Source organism: Sarcophilus harrisii, chromosome 1 (genome assembly GCF_902635505.1).
Source record: "Sarcophilus harrisii chromosome 1, mSarHar1.11, whole genome shotgun sequence".
Lineage (NCBI taxonomy): Eukaryota > Metazoa > Chordata > Mammalia > Dasyuromorphia > Dasyuridae > Sarcophilus > Sarcophilus harrisii.
In genome coordinates, this window is record NC_045426.1 from 405,430,322 (window position 1) to 405,448,564 (window position 18,243).

General features: G+C 33.3%; 1 protein-coding gene across 1 annotated transcript in view; it reads right to left on the reverse strand.

Moving 5' to 3' along the window:
- Positions 1–18,243, reverse strand: part of MARCHF11 (membrane associated ring-CH-type finger 11) — a 146,745-nt gene that overhangs the window by 25,468 nt on the left and 103,034 nt on the right. The window contains exon 3 of the mRNA XM_023495921.2: positions 5,117–5,309. Coding sequence (XP_023351689.2) covers positions 5,117–5,309 — 193 coding nt within the window. The remainder of the gene's footprint in view (positions 1–5,116; positions 5,310–18,243) is intronic.

Here is an 18,243-nt window from a genome sequence, read left to right on the forward strand (position 1 = left end):
TCTTACCATACTTCCTCCTTTGATGGCCTCACCTATTCCCATCAGTTCAATTATTCTATATAATGACTTCCATATATATATACTCCTAATTTCTTTCTTGAATCCCTATTCTGTATAACCAACTTGATATCTCCAACTAAATGATCTACTGACATCTCAAGTTCAACATGTTCCTAAAGAGAAGTAAATTATCTTCACTCTTCCAAAGTTCTCTATTTTTGTGGAGGATAGCAACATCCTTTCAGCTACCCAGGTTTTCTACCTTGATGACTCTTCTCCCACCCTGAAATCCCACAACCAATTGGAAGCCAAGTCTTCCACATCTACAATTTCTCTCTCCTCCATTCCCCTTCTCTCCACTAGCTTCAAAATCTCATTACCTCATATTTTGATGACTCGGCCTCAAATGTGGTCTCCCAGCTACCTGTTTCTTCCTGGTCAATCCAGAGCTAAGCAACATGATTTTCTAAGGCTCAGGTAATCTTTTTTTTTTTTTTAATAAAGCTTTTTATTTTCAAAACACATGCATAGATAGTCTTCAACATTCACCCTTGCAAAACCTTGCGTTCCCAAATTTTTTTTCTCCCTCCCTTCTCCCCATTCCCTCCCCTAGATGGCAAGCAATCCAATATATGTTAAACATGTTGCACAAGAAAAATCAGATCAAAAAAGAAAAAAACATGAAAAAGAAAACAAAATGCAAGCAAACAATAGCAAAAAAGATGAAAATACTATATCGTAATCCACACTCAGTCCTCTTCTGGGGTGCAAATAAATGGCTCTCTTCATCACAAGATCTGGCCTAAATCTCAGGTAATCTTTTTTACACTACCTATATTCACATACCTCCCACTAAAAATCTTCAGTGATTCCCTTCTATGCAATAAATTCCTCAGTTTTTCCAGACTTATGTCATCTCATTCCCCTTTTGCAGAGTTTATGTTCCTGCCAAAGTAGCTGGCAATTAATAATCTATCAATTCCCATCTCTGTGTCTCATATCACAAATCTTCTTAAAAGGAATCCAGCACAAGAAATTTTGGTTATTATTTCTTTCTAAATTACTGCCATTGGGCTACAATGTTTGTAGTGATTTAAATCTTTTATATTGGTTTCTTTCTGCATGACCACAGTCTGAATGCCACCTATTTAAATATTAAAAAGAGCCTCCAAAATATAATATAAAATTATATTTCTTTGCATTTCCATTATTTTAGCAGTGAAGTAGAATTGATAAAGTAGTATGCTATAGAAATAGCTCAGAGATTGAATTTGAACCTAATCCATAGAAGTATCATAAGAAAGGTTAGTAACAGAAAAAGGCCATCTGCTGAAGGGGCTTGCTGCCTTTTATGGATTATCTCTCTTCTACCTCCTTGCAATTACTCTCTAACCTTGAATACCCTTCTCCAGAAACTGTTGAGCTCATTCTTACTTTAATCATTTCTCTTGGAACACAGACTTCTATTGCCATTTAGAAAATGCAAACCCATTTATAGGAACCAGATAACATAGTTTATTGAGCCATTTATCTATTTATCAATCTATCTAGCTATCTATTTCAATCCCATAATATCTAGACCCCTGACACTTCCACCAATAAACTAATATCAAGAGAAAGTCAAACAATGGAAAAGGTGAATAGGCACATCATTAAATATTTAACAAAGTCCTAACTAACCAGAATATGTTCATCATGAAAACACATAACCAAATTCCTATTTAAGTGGCTAGCTTTTTTAAAAAAGAAATTAAACTGCATTTATATATTTTGCTCTGAAGTTGATAACTCATTTATTAGCTAACTAGAGGATGTTATGGTTTGAACATTTATCTTTCATATATGTATAGAATATAAGCCACAAAGAAAGTCTTTAAGTGGCTAATTAGTGTCTTTTCTTGGCCCTGTAGATAAAACTTAATGCAGTTCCCCACACCCATATAAACTGAGCACTCCATTTTTCACCAAGACCTCCAAAGAATCAGAGATTTAACTTCACTCTATAATTTCTGTGATAACTCTGTCAGGAACTTTTTGCTTACAGATGGCCTAAATCCCCATGCTGACGTTGAAGCTCATTTCTATTTGTCTGATACTCAGGAAAAAATGGAAAATAACTTGTCAATCAACTTCTATATTCACTTTGTGGCACTTTAGAATATTAAAAGGAAAATGGCTTCTTGGGTCAAGGAAGTTTTCTTATGTTTCACAAGTTTCAAAAGATTATTTTCAAAGATTATTAATATAATTAAGGCAGCTAGGTGTCACCGTGAATAGAACAGGGCTTCTTAAACTTTTTCCACTCACGACCCCTATTTGCCTGAGGGATTTTTATGTGTCCCTGGGTATAGAGGTATATAAAATAGGCATAAAAATCAAACATTTATTGATAATAAATCATAATTTTGCTACACATTCAGTCATGAGATCCCACATGGGATGTAGCCCACAGTTGATGAAATTGGAAAATTGAGCACCAGCTCAGAAGAAAAGAATTCAAATCCAACCTCAAACACCTACTAGCTATATGACCATGGGAAAGACACACCCTGTTTCCCTCAGTTCCTCAACTGTAAAATGAGCTGAAGAAAATGGCAAACCATTCCAGAATCTTTACCAAGAAAACCTTGAATGAAACAGATCAACAAAAAATATAATAAGAATCATTAGCTACTTTAACAAAATTGTTTATAGATACATGATTTTGTGTATTGCTTAGACATACTAAACCATGTCTCAAAAAAAAGATTTCTTTAGTACTTAATAAATGCTTATTGATTGACTGACTTCTTCCTAGTCATTACCAGAATCACAAGACAGAAAAGATCTGTAGCAAGTACTTCAGCATTTTAGTGGAGACCACTTCCCCTCTAAGGAGAAGTGTGGTGAAATCCATAACACCAACCAACATGCCTTCAAACAGAAAACCACCTTTGAGCTCCGAATCTATGATCCTATGAATTTGCAATATAGACACTTACTAGTTATATGACCCCAGGAAAGTCACTTAAGGTCTGTTTCCTCATCTGTAAAATGAGAATAATAGCGATAATAATAATAATAGCACAGATTTCCCCAGGTTGTGGTAAAGACCAAATTAGATAAAAATCGTAAAGCACATAGTAATCGTCACCACATAAAATTTTAGTTGCTATTATTAATTATTAATATCTTTCCTTATTTATATTTGAATCTCCCATGGTACTTAGAATGGTGTCTTGGACATGTATGAGATGTAAAATAACTGTTGAATAAATGAATGGTCTTGAATATACTTCTAAGAGGTTCATATTCTTTTGAACTAATTTACACAGATTTATGAGGCTGCCATGTGAACTAAGCAATATTTTTTACTGTGAATTCTTTCATATTTTTCAGTAGTTTAGGAATGATTTAGTGATGATGTATGAATCAATTCATCAAAAGATATTGGAAAACACTACCAATATTAAAAATACTGAATTAATGAAAATGTTAACTCCCAAAAGATTTAACAAAAAGACAATAATTACTTACATTGATTACCTAGCAAACCATGCTTTCAAACAATTGTTAAAAACTTTGTGAAGCATAACGCGTTATTTTACATTAGTAAAAATAATTTGTTGTTATGATTTAACATTCAAATTATTTATATGCTGGATTGAGGAATTCAAATGTTTTGTTAGAACAACCAACAATTTTCATCTTTATATCACAAGAAATAATATTTTGAAAATTATCAAATATAAAAACTATTTTCTTACCCATGAAACTAACTAGTTTTCAGGATTCTAATAATAGTCAAAAACTGAATAAAATTCTTATTTGAGGGTTTGGAGGAAGAAAAAGCTTAAATGTAAGCTATATTTTCTTACCAATAGCAATAGGCAATAATTCTTTTTTTTTAAACAATTATTATTGCTTATTGTATTTCCTCCTATTTGTTCTCTCTCTCCTTTCACCCTGTCTTACTTCTAAAATGTTTTGTTACTTCCCCCCTTCCCATATCACATTCTGCTCTTATATTCCTGCATGGTAAGATAGATTTCTATACTCCTATTGAGTATGTATATTATTTCCTATTTGAACCGGCAATAATTCTTTAAAATACTGGTGTGGATAAACAGGACTAACTCTTTTCTAACAAAATGATTCTATAACCTGTCTAATCAATTCAGTTGTTCTCCACTGAAAACAAAGTGCAGTAATTCATGCAAGGGACAATCGAGTTGTTCAGGTAATGACTGTCCAGTTTATAATTTATCCATCAGTTAAAATGAAGCTGGAATGGAAATTGTAATATAAGAGATCTGAAAAGGTTAATGCAACTCACTTTCTAAACTTCTTAACTTACAGCTATATCATAGCTGTAAAAATGTTAATTATATATGCTTTCCATTATCAAATCAGTTATCTTTGTGGCCACATTGAGAGGGGTCAAACTTGCGTCATTGAAAACTACAGGTAGCCATTTAAAGTCTCATTTTTACCAAAAGTTTCAATTTCATTCTTTACTAAGCCATTTAATTTACTAAATAGTACCTTGTGGCTTGAAGGGGTAATAAATCTTTCCTAGGGTGTCCAATAATTTTTGAGAGTAGCTTAATGCCCTAGGAGAATCAATCCCATTGTCTCCCTAAATAGTATCATCCTCCCATTCACATCAGTTAAAGCATATAAAACATATGAAAGATGTCACTATCCACTGCTATTTCACAATGGAAATCCTAATATCATCCATTTATGTAATGGTTTCCTCAACTTCCTTAACACTTTATTTCCAAAACAGGCAAATTTTTCTGAAAAAAAATTTTTTTTTCAAAGGAGTAGGATGGGAGGGAGGAATTTAGGAAACTATTTGCTCTCATTTGGGGAGGGAAAGGCTATATTAATTCATTTTAAACTTTTTTAAGTTTTACATTAATAATATTTTACTTTTCCCAATTACATGTAAAAAATTTGCTGAATTTTATTTTTAAAAATTTCTGCTTCCCCTCCACCACTCTCAAACAAGTTAATGATCTGAAGAATCAAGAAAACATGAATCACATCACACTGCTGTAGACAGAATTTACAAAAAGAGAATAACAAATATATTAATGACAGTTTTCAAAATTTGATGTCATAATCTTACCTATGCACACTAGATCCATAAAACCATACATCCCATAGCAGATTTGAAAGAGGATGTCCTTCCTTTGCCATACCGCATAGGGGCTGAAGGCTGACCACAGAAGCCAAGTCACACTTGCTATTAAGAACAGTGATCCTAGGATTACAGCAATCATCTGAACTTTCTCAACCAATGTTATAGAAATGCTTTGCCACTAAAAGAAAAACAGAGTCATGTAAGAAAAAAAATTCTGTTTATCACAAAAAAAACAAAAACAAAAAACAAAAAAAAACATTTTTGGCTGTATATTTGTCTTGAAAAAACTATTGTCAATACATTTGGCTTTCAAATGTACTGTTCTGTTTCCTCAAGATTAGAATGGAAATACATAAATTGATTAAGATGAATGAATTTCTTCAACTTCATTATTTTCAGTAATTTACCACTCTGCAAGAGTTAATTTCATTATCCCCAGATAGTACTACCATATAGCAATAGCTCAGAAATATTTAACATCTGGGAATCACATCTATTATCTTTCACACATACATGAAATTAACTACTATGAAGATACATGAGTACTCCATTATTTGCACTTTATCTTGCTTTTCTCAAAATGTTTGGCTAGAGGACAAAATTCCCCTTTTTGCTTTCTATTTGAAAAGGAAAAATTATAGGAATAAGCTCCACAGGATCAGCCATGGAACAGTAATGCAGTATTTCCCCAATAATTTGACCACAAAAAACTTTGGAGGTTGCAATATAGACAGAATACAAAAAAGCACTGAGGCAGAGTCAGTAATAAGATTTTAGAAAAACACTGTAACAAAAAAGTTTGGGCATATTTTGAGTAAGATAGAAAGGAAACTAAGCCTCATTTTATACTAGAAAAAAATGTCACAACTTTTTGATAACACACAATTTTATATTAAAAAGTTTGGGACAGTTGGCTGGGGGGAGGTAGGGTGGAAGGAAGACATTTGCAATTTTTCAGGGAATCTTATTTACTTCATAAAACCTATTTGCAAAATACTGTTTTTATAGAGAACAAAATGACAGTCTTAAAATTCTTATCAAGTATAGATTTATTCTGATTTTCTGCAACTTAATGTAATTAAAGATAGAATATTTGACATATTTGTGAAGACCAGCTGGGCAAATATTGCAAAAGTATTTAAAATTTGTAAGTATTTAAATGATGATTAAAACATTAAAGTTGTATTAATAATAGAGATTTTTTGCATTCCTTCTTTTTCCTTCTCTTCTCCCCCTTTTTGGAGACTTTTGTCCAAATTAGAAGCTCAGATTCTCTCCACTGCTGATCAGCACAGAAGCTGTGACCTGCTCCATTTCTGATCTGAGCTCCTTCTTTATGCAGCTCATTTAGCCACTTTTTTTTTTTATAAAGAGTTCCCCATTTTGGCGCCGTACTTAGTATTTGAACAGCTTCAGTTCTATCACAACTCAGAGCCCCTAAACTCAAAGGATCTATAAGTTCCAGCCCAACAAAAGCAAGGATTACATTTGTATAGCTCACTACAGCCTGTTAAAAGGAGATTTCAATGAAAAAAATAATATTCATGCTTTTAGCAACAGCATTTGCCAGAAATAATGGCATAAATGATCAAGAATCTGCGAAAAGCACTATCCACTCTGAATTTTTAGTCATGTTTTCATTTTTGCCAAAATGAGACAGAACCAAAATTATAATTGCTATTCTGATTTGACAGTAATCTATGAAAGTCCCCCAAAACCCATAATCTTACCCCATTCTATATACAGCAATTTAAGTTGCTATATAACAAGAGCCTTTCAAAAGAATTAATGTTTCAAATAAACTTTACTTGTTTAAAAAGTGAGTCTTAAAATACTTGAAAGAAATTAGAACCATCTGAATTTCTATTAAATATACTACTCACCTTTACAACTGAGTGTATTTGTTGTAGGTCTGACTTCTCTAGAATTTGTTGGAACATCCCAAATTATTCACATACATATACATATGTGTATTCTTATGTGAAAGACACTATGACACAATGGACAAAGAACCATACTCAGAGAAAGGAAGACCTAGATTTAAGGACTAACATATACAAAAGGCAAATCATTTAAAATTCAGACTAGTCCATTTGTATTGGTGGAAGAACTTTTTTTGTCTACACTGATGAAATCACAGGTCTTGTTTATTTATTTGTTTTTTGTTGTTGTTGTTCTTGAGGCAATTGAGGCAATTGCCCAGGGTCACACAGCTAGGAAGTGTTTCTAAGGTCATATTTGAACTCAGGTCCTCTTGACTTCAGGGCTGGTGCTCTATCCATTGCACCCACTAGCTGCTCCTGAGGTCTTGTTTAAAAAAATAGAAATTATACACAAACGTATATGTATATATAATATTTACATTCACATAAAGGAAAACTTATAAGAGACAGAGATAGGAGGGTGGGGGGGAGTAGAAACAGGGCTTTTAACTTTGATGAGATATGTGTATATGTATGAAATTATTTTTTAAAAATTATATTGCTAAGAGCATTTTGCAATACTTCATATTATAAGAACCTTATTTTATTGAACCATTGCTTTAAAAATATTAAAATTCCAACAAGGCATATAACTGTACTAATTTTAGGTAAGCCTGGTAATAGTATTATAGTCAATTTTTTAATAAGATTCATTTCTTGAGATGAAAAGCATTGGATTTTTTGAGGCTCTGTGAGCATAATAGGTTAAAGAACTAAACTTATTATTTTTACTTTACCAATTACAGCTTTCCAATCCTCCTTGGAAACCTGGAAAATAGTAAAAATTCTGTTTGAAATATTATATGATTGGGAGTATGGCCTACTAACTAGAATAACCATTCTTGTAATGAAAGTATTCATGTCCACCATATTTCTGTCATAACTCTGCAAGCACATAAACTTCCTCAAAAAGATAGAAATAAAGATTATTTTAAAGGACTATTATATGTGCTAATTTTAAAAAATATTTATAATAAGAAACTCATCACACTGCTTTGGAGAATTTGAATTAAATTTGTTTTTATATTCAAATGCATTATTTTTTCTGTTTTAGTAAAAGAGATCAATGTAATAAAAACTAAACTGGATTCATTCAAAGAAGAATTTAGCATTTTAGGCAAGTCACCAAAGTTCTGGGCCTTTGTTTTCTCATTTAAAAAATGAGAAAGTTGTGCTAGTTTATCTGTAAGGTTTCATGCAATTCTAAAATACTATGCAGAAGAAACATTGCATTTGGAATCACAAAGACAGAGTTCAAGATACATCTTGACATTTACTCACTATGTAACATGGGACTAGTCACTAAGAATTCCAGGCCACAGCTTTATCAAATACAACATGAGTATAATATCTTAGACTCTTTCTACTTCACAGAATTGCAAGTATCAGATGAGATAACTTTTTAAAGTGTTTTGTAACTCACAAAATACTATAGAAAGGTCAACTATTTTTATGGCAAAGAATTAGCTTTCACTGCAGCAAGATTTAGTTTGTTTTTTTTTTTTTTTTTTTATTATGGGTTTTTAAAAAATTCTATTAAGGACAGAATGTGTGAAATTCACAACCAAGTTGCTGACTTTCCTATTTTCCATGATTTGAGCATTCATACACATGCATTATATTTGGGTAGGACAACAGGATGGTGAGGGATCGTTTTGAGTTTGTGACAATATAAAGACCAATTGAAAGATAAGGAAGACTTGAATTTCAGTCCTGACTAAATCAATTACTAGTTGTGTGCTCCTGAGCAAGTAAGTTACTCAACTTCAGGTTCCTCATTTGTAAAATGGTACCTACCTCATAGGGCTGTTGTGAGAATCAAATGAAATTATATAAAATTATTTGCAAATGTTGAATATAAGAGCTAGCTGGTATTATTAACATTTATTAGTAGTAGTAGTAATAGTAGCAATAGTACTTCAAAAGTAGTTCAAAGAATTAGAAAAATCATCAACATGGTAAATATTTGAAGGACTGTTCCATGAATTAGGCTTTAGAGTTGTTCAGGTTGGACCCTAAAATCATAAATTCTGTAAAGAGCAGAAGATACAGAGAGATAGATTTAGTCTAAGAGAAAGTTTCCCTGATAACCAGAGCTATTAAAAATTAAAATGGGCTATTTCTTTGGAGGTATGATGGATAGATGGAATGCTGGGTTTGAAATTAGGATAATTCATCTTCATGAGTTCAAATCTAGCCACAGACACTTATAAGCTCTATGATCTGGGTCAAGCCACTTCACCTAGTTTTGCTCAATTCTTCATCTATATAAAAATTAACTAGAAAAGAAAATGGCAAATTACTCCAGTATCTCTGCCAAGAAAACCCAAGATGGAATTACGAAGAGTCAGACACAACTGAACAACAAGAACAACTGAGGAAGTAGGACCTTAAAGCAGAAAACTTCATACTCCTTTGTTGGAGTTAGTCTACAAATGATTATTTTTCAGTTCTGAATTAAATCAAATGGTTTCCAAGACCTCTTATATCTCTCAGTTTCTGTAATTAGAATGTACAAAGAAGATGAACTGAATTTGGTAGGTTCCTAAAGATTAGCAGGAGTAGAGAAGCTAGGCAGAGAAGCCTTATAATTACAGAAAGAAATACAAATAAATCTGAATCCTACCAAGATGACCTTCTTTTATGAACATAGATATCATCTTGGTGGAATAACTTTTTTTATTTTTTCAAATACATGCAAAGATAGTTTCCAACATTCACCTTTGCAAAACCTGTTGTTCCCAATTTTTCTCCCTCCTTCCATCTGCCCCCTCCCCAACACATAAAGCAATCCAATATAGGTTAAAACATGTGCAAATCTTCTACAATATATTTCTCCATATTCATCAGGTTGCCCAAGAAAAATCAGATCAAAAGAAAAGAAAATAGACAAAGGGAAAAAGAAACAAACACCACTACCAAAAATGTGAAAATACTATGCTTTGATCCACAGTCTCCATAGTTCTCTCTCTCTGAATACAGATGGCTCTTTCTATCACAAGTCTATTGGAAGTGCCTTGAATTGGTGATTTTTTTTTCGTAACACAATGCCAAGCCCTAACAAAACAGCGACTAATCTTCCCAGGGTTTTCTTCTCTACCCCAGTGATTTAAGTTTTAATATAAGTCTGTAGGAATCTCCTGAATTTTGAAACTAAAGCATCTATACTACCTTCCTGCACAGAATTTATAAACTGCTAAACATTAGTGTGTTTTGACATTAAAATATATTTGCATCTCTTCAGAGACATAAAAAATAAAAGATGGAGAGGAACAACAACTTTGTAAGTAATTATCAATATTTCTTTTTTTTGCATACTGAAATATTTATTGCTATTTTATATTCCCACAAAATCTACCACTTTTCATCAGAATTAATGTTTCTAATCTTAGAGAGAGAGCAAGTGAAAAGGGCAGTTCCTCCTTTCAGTGGACAACACTTAGCAGAGTGCCTGGCACATAAAAAGTACTAGGCAAATGTTAGGAATTAATATTGTTTTGTAACTGACTTCACTAATTTTCAAGTTACCTCACTCAGTGAATGCTTTAACAGCAACACCAGAAAAATAACTGATACTCACAAATTGATATATTTCCAACAGGTATAGCCAGGTCAACCTAATTTAGAAATGTGTGATAGATAACAAATTCATTTTATTAATTGATCTTTGTTATGTGCATGTCTGATGCTGAAAATTTTATTATTCTTGTCCGGGAGTGAAAAAACTTCAAAGAATTATTCTAATTTTCATTAAATATTACTTCCCAGAGAGTTCTTTCTCCCTGCTCCCAGTGCATAATGAGTTAGTGTTTAGGGGAGAAGTAAGAGTAGTCTTTGGACAATCTCTCACTCATCAGAATTCTGTTCCGGATTTGAAGTACAAGACAAATTATCATCATCATCATCATCATCATCATCATCATCATATCATCATCATAGACATTGTACTTTGTGGCTTATAGATTGCTCTCAATAGAATGATCCTGTGATGCAACAATTACATAATTATTCTTATTTCATAGATAAGGAAACTGAGGCTTCAAGAATTTTTTGAATCATAGTAACAAGAGTAGGAGGGGCTGCTCAAACTTAGTTCTTGAGCATTATCCACCTTTAAAAATATTTTTAAATATTGTTGGTGGGAAGAAAGGTTAAAACTATATTTCCTTTCCCCCCTCTTGATTTCTTTACCACCACTATTAAAAAGTTCTTGGGTCTTATCCTACTTTAACTTTCCTTTTTCCAGCTCCTAAACAATGGGTGTTTTCCAGAGTTTCATCATTGGGTCCTAATTTCTTTTATTCATTAGCTCCCGCTGTATTTTCCAATCCATGGTAATTTCCATTTGGATTTTTCATCATTATATATTAAAGATGTCCAAAATAAAATATATTCTTCTCCTCAAATCATCTTCCTTTCCAATTCCTCATTTCTGTTGTACTTCCTTATCAGCAGAGGAGCAGGTGGGAAATTGTTTTCCCCAATAGGATCATGGTTGTTTATAAGGAGCAGAGCATATCTACACCTACTCTAAAATGAGAAGTGAGGATTATGGCTCCTCCATCAAACATGTCTAGCATCTGGCTCACCTTCATGTCAACTGAACCTGCTGGGGGGAGGACAAGCAGGACAAGGGGCACTACACTATCATTACCAGTCTGTCAGACTCCAAACCTGTCTTCCTTCCTTCATCTTCTACATAAAGACCTCTAATGGCTCTCCTTTTAAGATGTTTCTTGAATTTCTTCCTTTCTTTCCATATAACCACCTTGTTCTAAGTTCTCTCTTCTCTCTCTCCATCCTAGACTGTTAAATGGTTTTCATGTTTCCATTTTTCTCCCCTTGTCTCCACCTTTCAGAAGGCTAAGATTTCTGAAGCAGAACAAAGATGGTGGATTTAAAGTAGAGACTCTCCCAAGCTCTCCCAAACCCCACCAGCTTAAGGCTGGTCAGAGGCAGATTTCAGGTGCCTCTTTGCTGGCACCAAGGCAAGACTCTTTGAGTTGCCCATACTCTGTCCCTAGAAGAACCTCAGAAAACAGTTGCAGAAAACCCCTGAAGCTTTGGCCATTTAACCCTCCACCCTGGAAGCAAAGTCCTATTTTAACAAAGAATTAAAAGTCAAATAATAGGCTGGGGAAATGAACAACAGAAAAATATTCTGACTATAGAAAATTATGAATTATTATATCTATTATTATAGAAATTATTATGGTAACAAGATCAAAATATACACTCAGAAGATCACAGAGTCAAAGCTCCTACATCCAATACCTCCAAGAAAAATAAGAATTGGTCTCAGGCCATGGAAGAGCTTAAAGAAATTTTTGAAAATCAAGTAAGTGAGGTACAAGAAAAACTGAGAAGAGAAATGCAAGTGATGCAAAAGGAAATTCAAAAAGCTAATGAGAAGAATGCCAAAAAGCAAAACTAGTCAAATGGCAAAGAAGGTACAAAAGCTCACTGAGGAAAATAATTCCTAAAAAATTAGAATTGAGCAAATGGAAGCTAATGACTTTCTGAGAAATCAAGAAACAATAAAACAAAACCATAAGAATGAAAAAATAGAAAACAATGTGAAATATCTCATTTGAAAAACAACATGGAAAATAGATCTAGAAGAGATTATTTTAAAGTTATTGATCTACCTGAAAGCCAGGATAAAAAAACCTAAACATGATTTTTCAAGAAATTATCAAACTTCCCTGACATTCTAGAACCAGAGGCTAAAATAGAAATTGAAAGAATCCACTGATCACCTCCTGAAAGAGATTTTAAGATGAAAACCCCAATGAATGTTATAATCAAATTCTGGAACTCCCAGGTCAAGGGGGAAAATTGTAAGCATCCAGAAAGAAACAATTCAAGTATAATAGAGTCACACTTTAGGAGAATTCTATCTTAATGGACTGTATAGCTTGAAATATTATATTCTGGAGAGCAATGGAGCTGGAATTACAATCAAGAATCACCTACCTAATAAAATTGAAAATAATTCTTCAGGGAAAATATAAACATTCAATGAAATAAAAAGAGTTTCAAGTATTCATGATGAAAAGACCAGAACTGAATATAAATTCTGATTTTTAAATACAGGACTCAAGAGAAGCATAACATAATCAGAAAAAGAAATCATAGCAGACTTAATATAGGTTAATCTGTTTACATTCCTACATGGAAGAATGATACTTGTAAGAACTTTCTCATTATTGTGGCAGTTGGAAAAAGTATATGTAATATGCTATATACTATATATATATAGAGAGAGAGAGTTGGGGGACAGGTGTTGGAGTTGAATATGAAGGGATAATATCTAAAAAGTATCTCAGGGGTAAGAGAGGAATGTCCTAGGAGAAAGGGAAAGGGAAAAATGTAATGATGTAAATTATCTACCATAAAAGAGGCAAGAAAAAGCTTTTATGATGGAGAGGAAGAGGGGAAAGGGAGGAAAAATAAATTACCTTCTCTCATTAAAATTGACTCAAAAAGAAAATAACATGCACACTCAATATGGGCATAGAAATCAATCTTACCCTACAGGAAAATAGGAGGGAAAGAGGATACAAAAAAGGGGAAGGATAATAAAAAGGAGGATAAATTGGGGGAGGGGGTGGTCAGAAGCAAAACATTTTTGAGCAGGGACAGGGTAAAAGAAGAGAAAGAATAAACAGAAAGGAAATAATACAATTAGCAACAGTAATTACAAAAAGAATTTTCGAAGTTTCACTGATGATTGGCCTTATTTCTCAAATGTATAAGGAATTGAGTCAAATTTATAAAGAATATGAGCCATTTCCCAACTGATAAATGGTTAAAAGATATTAACTATGCCCAAAGGGCATAGTCTTTGACCCAATAACATCACTACTAGTCTTGTATCCCAAATGAGGTTAAAAAGGAAAAAAAATGGAAAAGATATATGTACAAAAATATTTATAACAGCTCTATTCTCAGGGCAAAGAATTGGAAATTAAAGGGATGGCCATCCACTGGAAAATGGTCTAATAAACTGTGGTATGTGATTATGATGAAATATTATTTTCTATACAAAATGATAAGCAGGATACTCAAAAAAACTTGGAAAACCCATCATGAAATCAAGCAAAGTTGAATGTACTGCTTACAAAATAATAGCAACGTTGTGTGATGATTAGCTGTTCTCAGAGATACAATGTTCCAAGATGACCTTGAAGGACTTATTATGAAAAATACTATCCATATCCAGAGAAAGAATTGATTGTGTCTGAATACATATTAAAGCATATATTTTTTCACTTTATTTTTAGAGTGGGGGGGGAGGGTAATCGGGTAATCTAGGTTTTGTTTTGCAATATAACTTTTATGATGTGCCTTCTCAATGGGGATGGGGGAGGAAAGGTGAGAATCTATAACTCAAAATTTTAAAAACAAATGTAAATAATTATCTTAAATGTAACTGGGGAAAATGAAAATATTTTAAAAACGACCATGACTCTTAATTCACTCCTAAAATTAAGTTATAAGTATGTCAGGCAATGTTATATCACAAATATTTCCCTATTTCTGGAGGGGTCTAATCATTTCTTTAGTTGATACCAGAAATCACTTATCACACATGAACACCCAATGGGAAAGTTCCAGCTGTAGCTACAGAACACAGATTCCTGAGGGAAGAGAAATATAAACACAATTTCTACTGTTCAGAGATCAGTGACATAGGGAAAATAGAGAGTCATAAATTCTTAAAATCAAAAATTCATCTTCAAGGGGTCTTGGCTACACAACTATCCTGTTATCAAACTCTAAACTCACTAAGATGAGAATCAATTTCCTAAGGAAGTATTAAAATTTATAAACACTAGCAATATAAGTCTTTGTTTTCCTCCTCAAACCCCTCACTACTCAATGCCTGCCCCAAAATATCCATAAAATGGAGGTATAAACTCAACTGTAATGGAACTAACCTATCCCTTTCAAGATGATGACGACTCATTTTCACACTACTTACTGTAGTAGTAGTAATGTAGCCAGCAAATTAATCATCCTAATAATCAAGCCTTTATCACATGAGCCTTCTATTCAAGAAACTGTAATGGGTATTTATTGACATATCAAGTCTAAACTCTTCAGCCTGACATTCATGCCTTCTATGAGATGATTTCTACAGTATCCTTTCTATACTTTGTCAGTAATAATAATAATAGTAATAACAATGGCTCAGATTTATGTAATGCTTCATTTTTTACAATGGCCTTTTCTCACAACTTAGTAGAACCTGCCCCTTTCCCAGTTCCCCAATACAAATTCTGCTTCACTTAATTGTTTTATTCTCCTCCTCACAATATCATGCTTATTTCTGCCTCCAAACTTTTGTTATTAACTTTACTTCGAATGACCTCTTTCTTCCATTCTTTCTATCCAATTCTACTCATCCCTTCAACTCATTAATTTCAAGGCCACATTTCTCCATCAAAGTTTCTCTGACTATTCACACCTACACTTTCCTCAGGTCTCCAAACACGAGTACTACTCTATATGCATAATTAGCACTTAATTAAATTGTATTATATTGTTCTCTATTTATTTCTTGTGCATAAATCATTTCCCAGTCAAATTATAAATGTCTTAAGGGCAAGGCGTATATCATGCACTTCTTTGGCATCAGGCTCCCCAAAACTGATGATTATTAATTAAATCAATGAACTCTTCAGTATTTGATGCTCTTGGCCACACATCCTTCTTTGGAACTTCTTCCTTTAACCACTTCAACAAGATACAAAATACTGGTTCTTTTCCAAATTTTCTGTTTTCTAAGTCCTCAACCCTCTGCTCTTCTCTTTCAACACTTTCCCTAAAATTATTCATTTATCCTTATGGTTTCAATTATCACTATGTGGATAACTCCCACATCACTATCTGGATGACTCCCAAATCTTTATCTTCTTCCTACATCTTCAACTTGCCAAATGAATATTCCCATCTTAATATCTATCCCTCTGTCATCTCAAACTTGCTACATCTAAAATCAAACTAATGTTCTTTCCAAAATCAGCTTTTTCCCTTATGATTTCTTTGGGGGTTTTTCCCACTCAACCAATCAGTCAGACAGATAATCAACAAATAATTATCACAATTCTATTATACACAAGATGCATGCCTGGCACTGAATCAAGAGGACCATGTTTCTCCCAATGATCCATGCTTGAAACTTGAAAGACATCTTTTATTTACCCTTGTTTACTCCCTCCTATTCAGACTACAGGATAGTAATTCACCTAATTCTTCTTCTCCAAGTCATCACCCCATATCTGGATTATAAATCCTGACCCCTGGTCCATTGCAAAGATTCTTCAGCAGTTTTCCTGACTGTAGTCTCTTTCTCTTCATCTTAGGCACTCTCTTGCTTTCCAATTAATCTTCCTCAAAATAGTTCTTTCATCATACCATTACCTTATGGTTTTTCATAAGGCAAGTTCAAATTCTGTAATTTGATATTCATATCTCTCCATTTAACTGTCCAAATTAACTGTCACTACCTCCCAACAGGAACTTTGCGGTATACTTAAATTTTGCCTCCAAACTTGGGAGTGTCTTTCCCACCCCCTTTATACTGTAACTTTGACAACTTTTCAAATATTCTTAATACTAAGTTCAAAATTTTCTTAAACTTCATGAACTACATATTCACCCCATCTCAACCACACACTTTTGGTCAGTGTAATTCAGTGAAAAGAAGCTGCGATATGGATTCAGATAATTTGGGTTTGAATTTTGCCTCTATCACTTAGTACCTCTGTGTGACTTTTGGAAAGTGATAGATCTTAATGTGTCAGCCTCAGTTGCTTCAGGTATAAAATGATGTGATTGGATAATACAATCTGAAATCCCTCAATTCCAATTCTATAATTATTATTATCAGTCATGTCTGACTTCATGACACTTAATTGAGATTTTCTTGGCAAAATGGTTTGGCATTCATATTGCTCATTTTAAAGATGAAAAAATTGAGACAAACAAAATTAAATGACTTACCCAAGTTCACACAGTTAATAGATGTCTAAGGCCAGAATTGAACTCAGGTCCAGCTCTCTATTCACTGCACATGGTCTATAACCTTGATTTTAACACTATCAAGGAGTTTTCCAATGTCACAACTCCTAACTTTAATACTCCTTTCTCTGACTGTAACTACAAATCATTTCAGCTCTCCTAACACTTCACCATTCCAAAGCATATTCTATATATCCCAGATAACTTCTCGTCACTTCAACCCTTATTTTTTCCTTAGATTATTACTTAGGAAGTTTGGTTTCATTAATCTTCTTTCAAAATTTTGATCAATTAATTGACCACTTTCTACTTTCTACTGACCCTGTCTTTGAATTTTCTTGTTCCATTTCAAGTACCAATTCTGAATTATTCCCACTGCCTATTCTGCTCTTCATATTTAATGCTAATGAATGAAATGACACACTTTGTTGTCTGAGTCTACTCCAATTCAGCTGGTACCTAACTGCTGTGCCTCAGGCCTGATAAGCTCTCTATCACACGTCACAACATACCTATTCAAAATCTATTTTTTGCTATACACCTGCACTACTCTTCTATTTCGTGTCACCATAGGACATCATCTATATATTCACTGAAAAATCTACAGCCATCTGGCATAGAGTCCCTCTCATTCCTAATTCCAACTCAACATAATCCCCCATTGTTTCCTTCTTTCTCTCTCCTAGAGCAATAACAACATTTCTCTTTGTACTTTTGATCCCATCTCTTCATTTTTTAATTATTTTCTCTCTCTCTCTAATTTTTAACCTCCCCTTACCCACTGACTTCTTCCCCGGATGCTTAGAAACATGCTTAGAATTCTTCTATTCTTAATAAAATAAACTTTCATTTGACCCGACCATCAATCACTTTAAGCTATTATCTTTTATCTCTTTAGCCTTTCATGTCCAGGAAACTTTTCCCTATATTTCCACACTCATTACCTCTGCTTCACACTTCCACCTGCTTCTTAACCACTTGAAATGTGGTGCTCATTCCTACCACTGCCTTGAAACTTTTCTTCAAAGTCACCAAAGAATTCTTTATTATAAAGTCCCATCTCTTGTTGTCACACATCTTGACCTCTGCAACATTTGACAC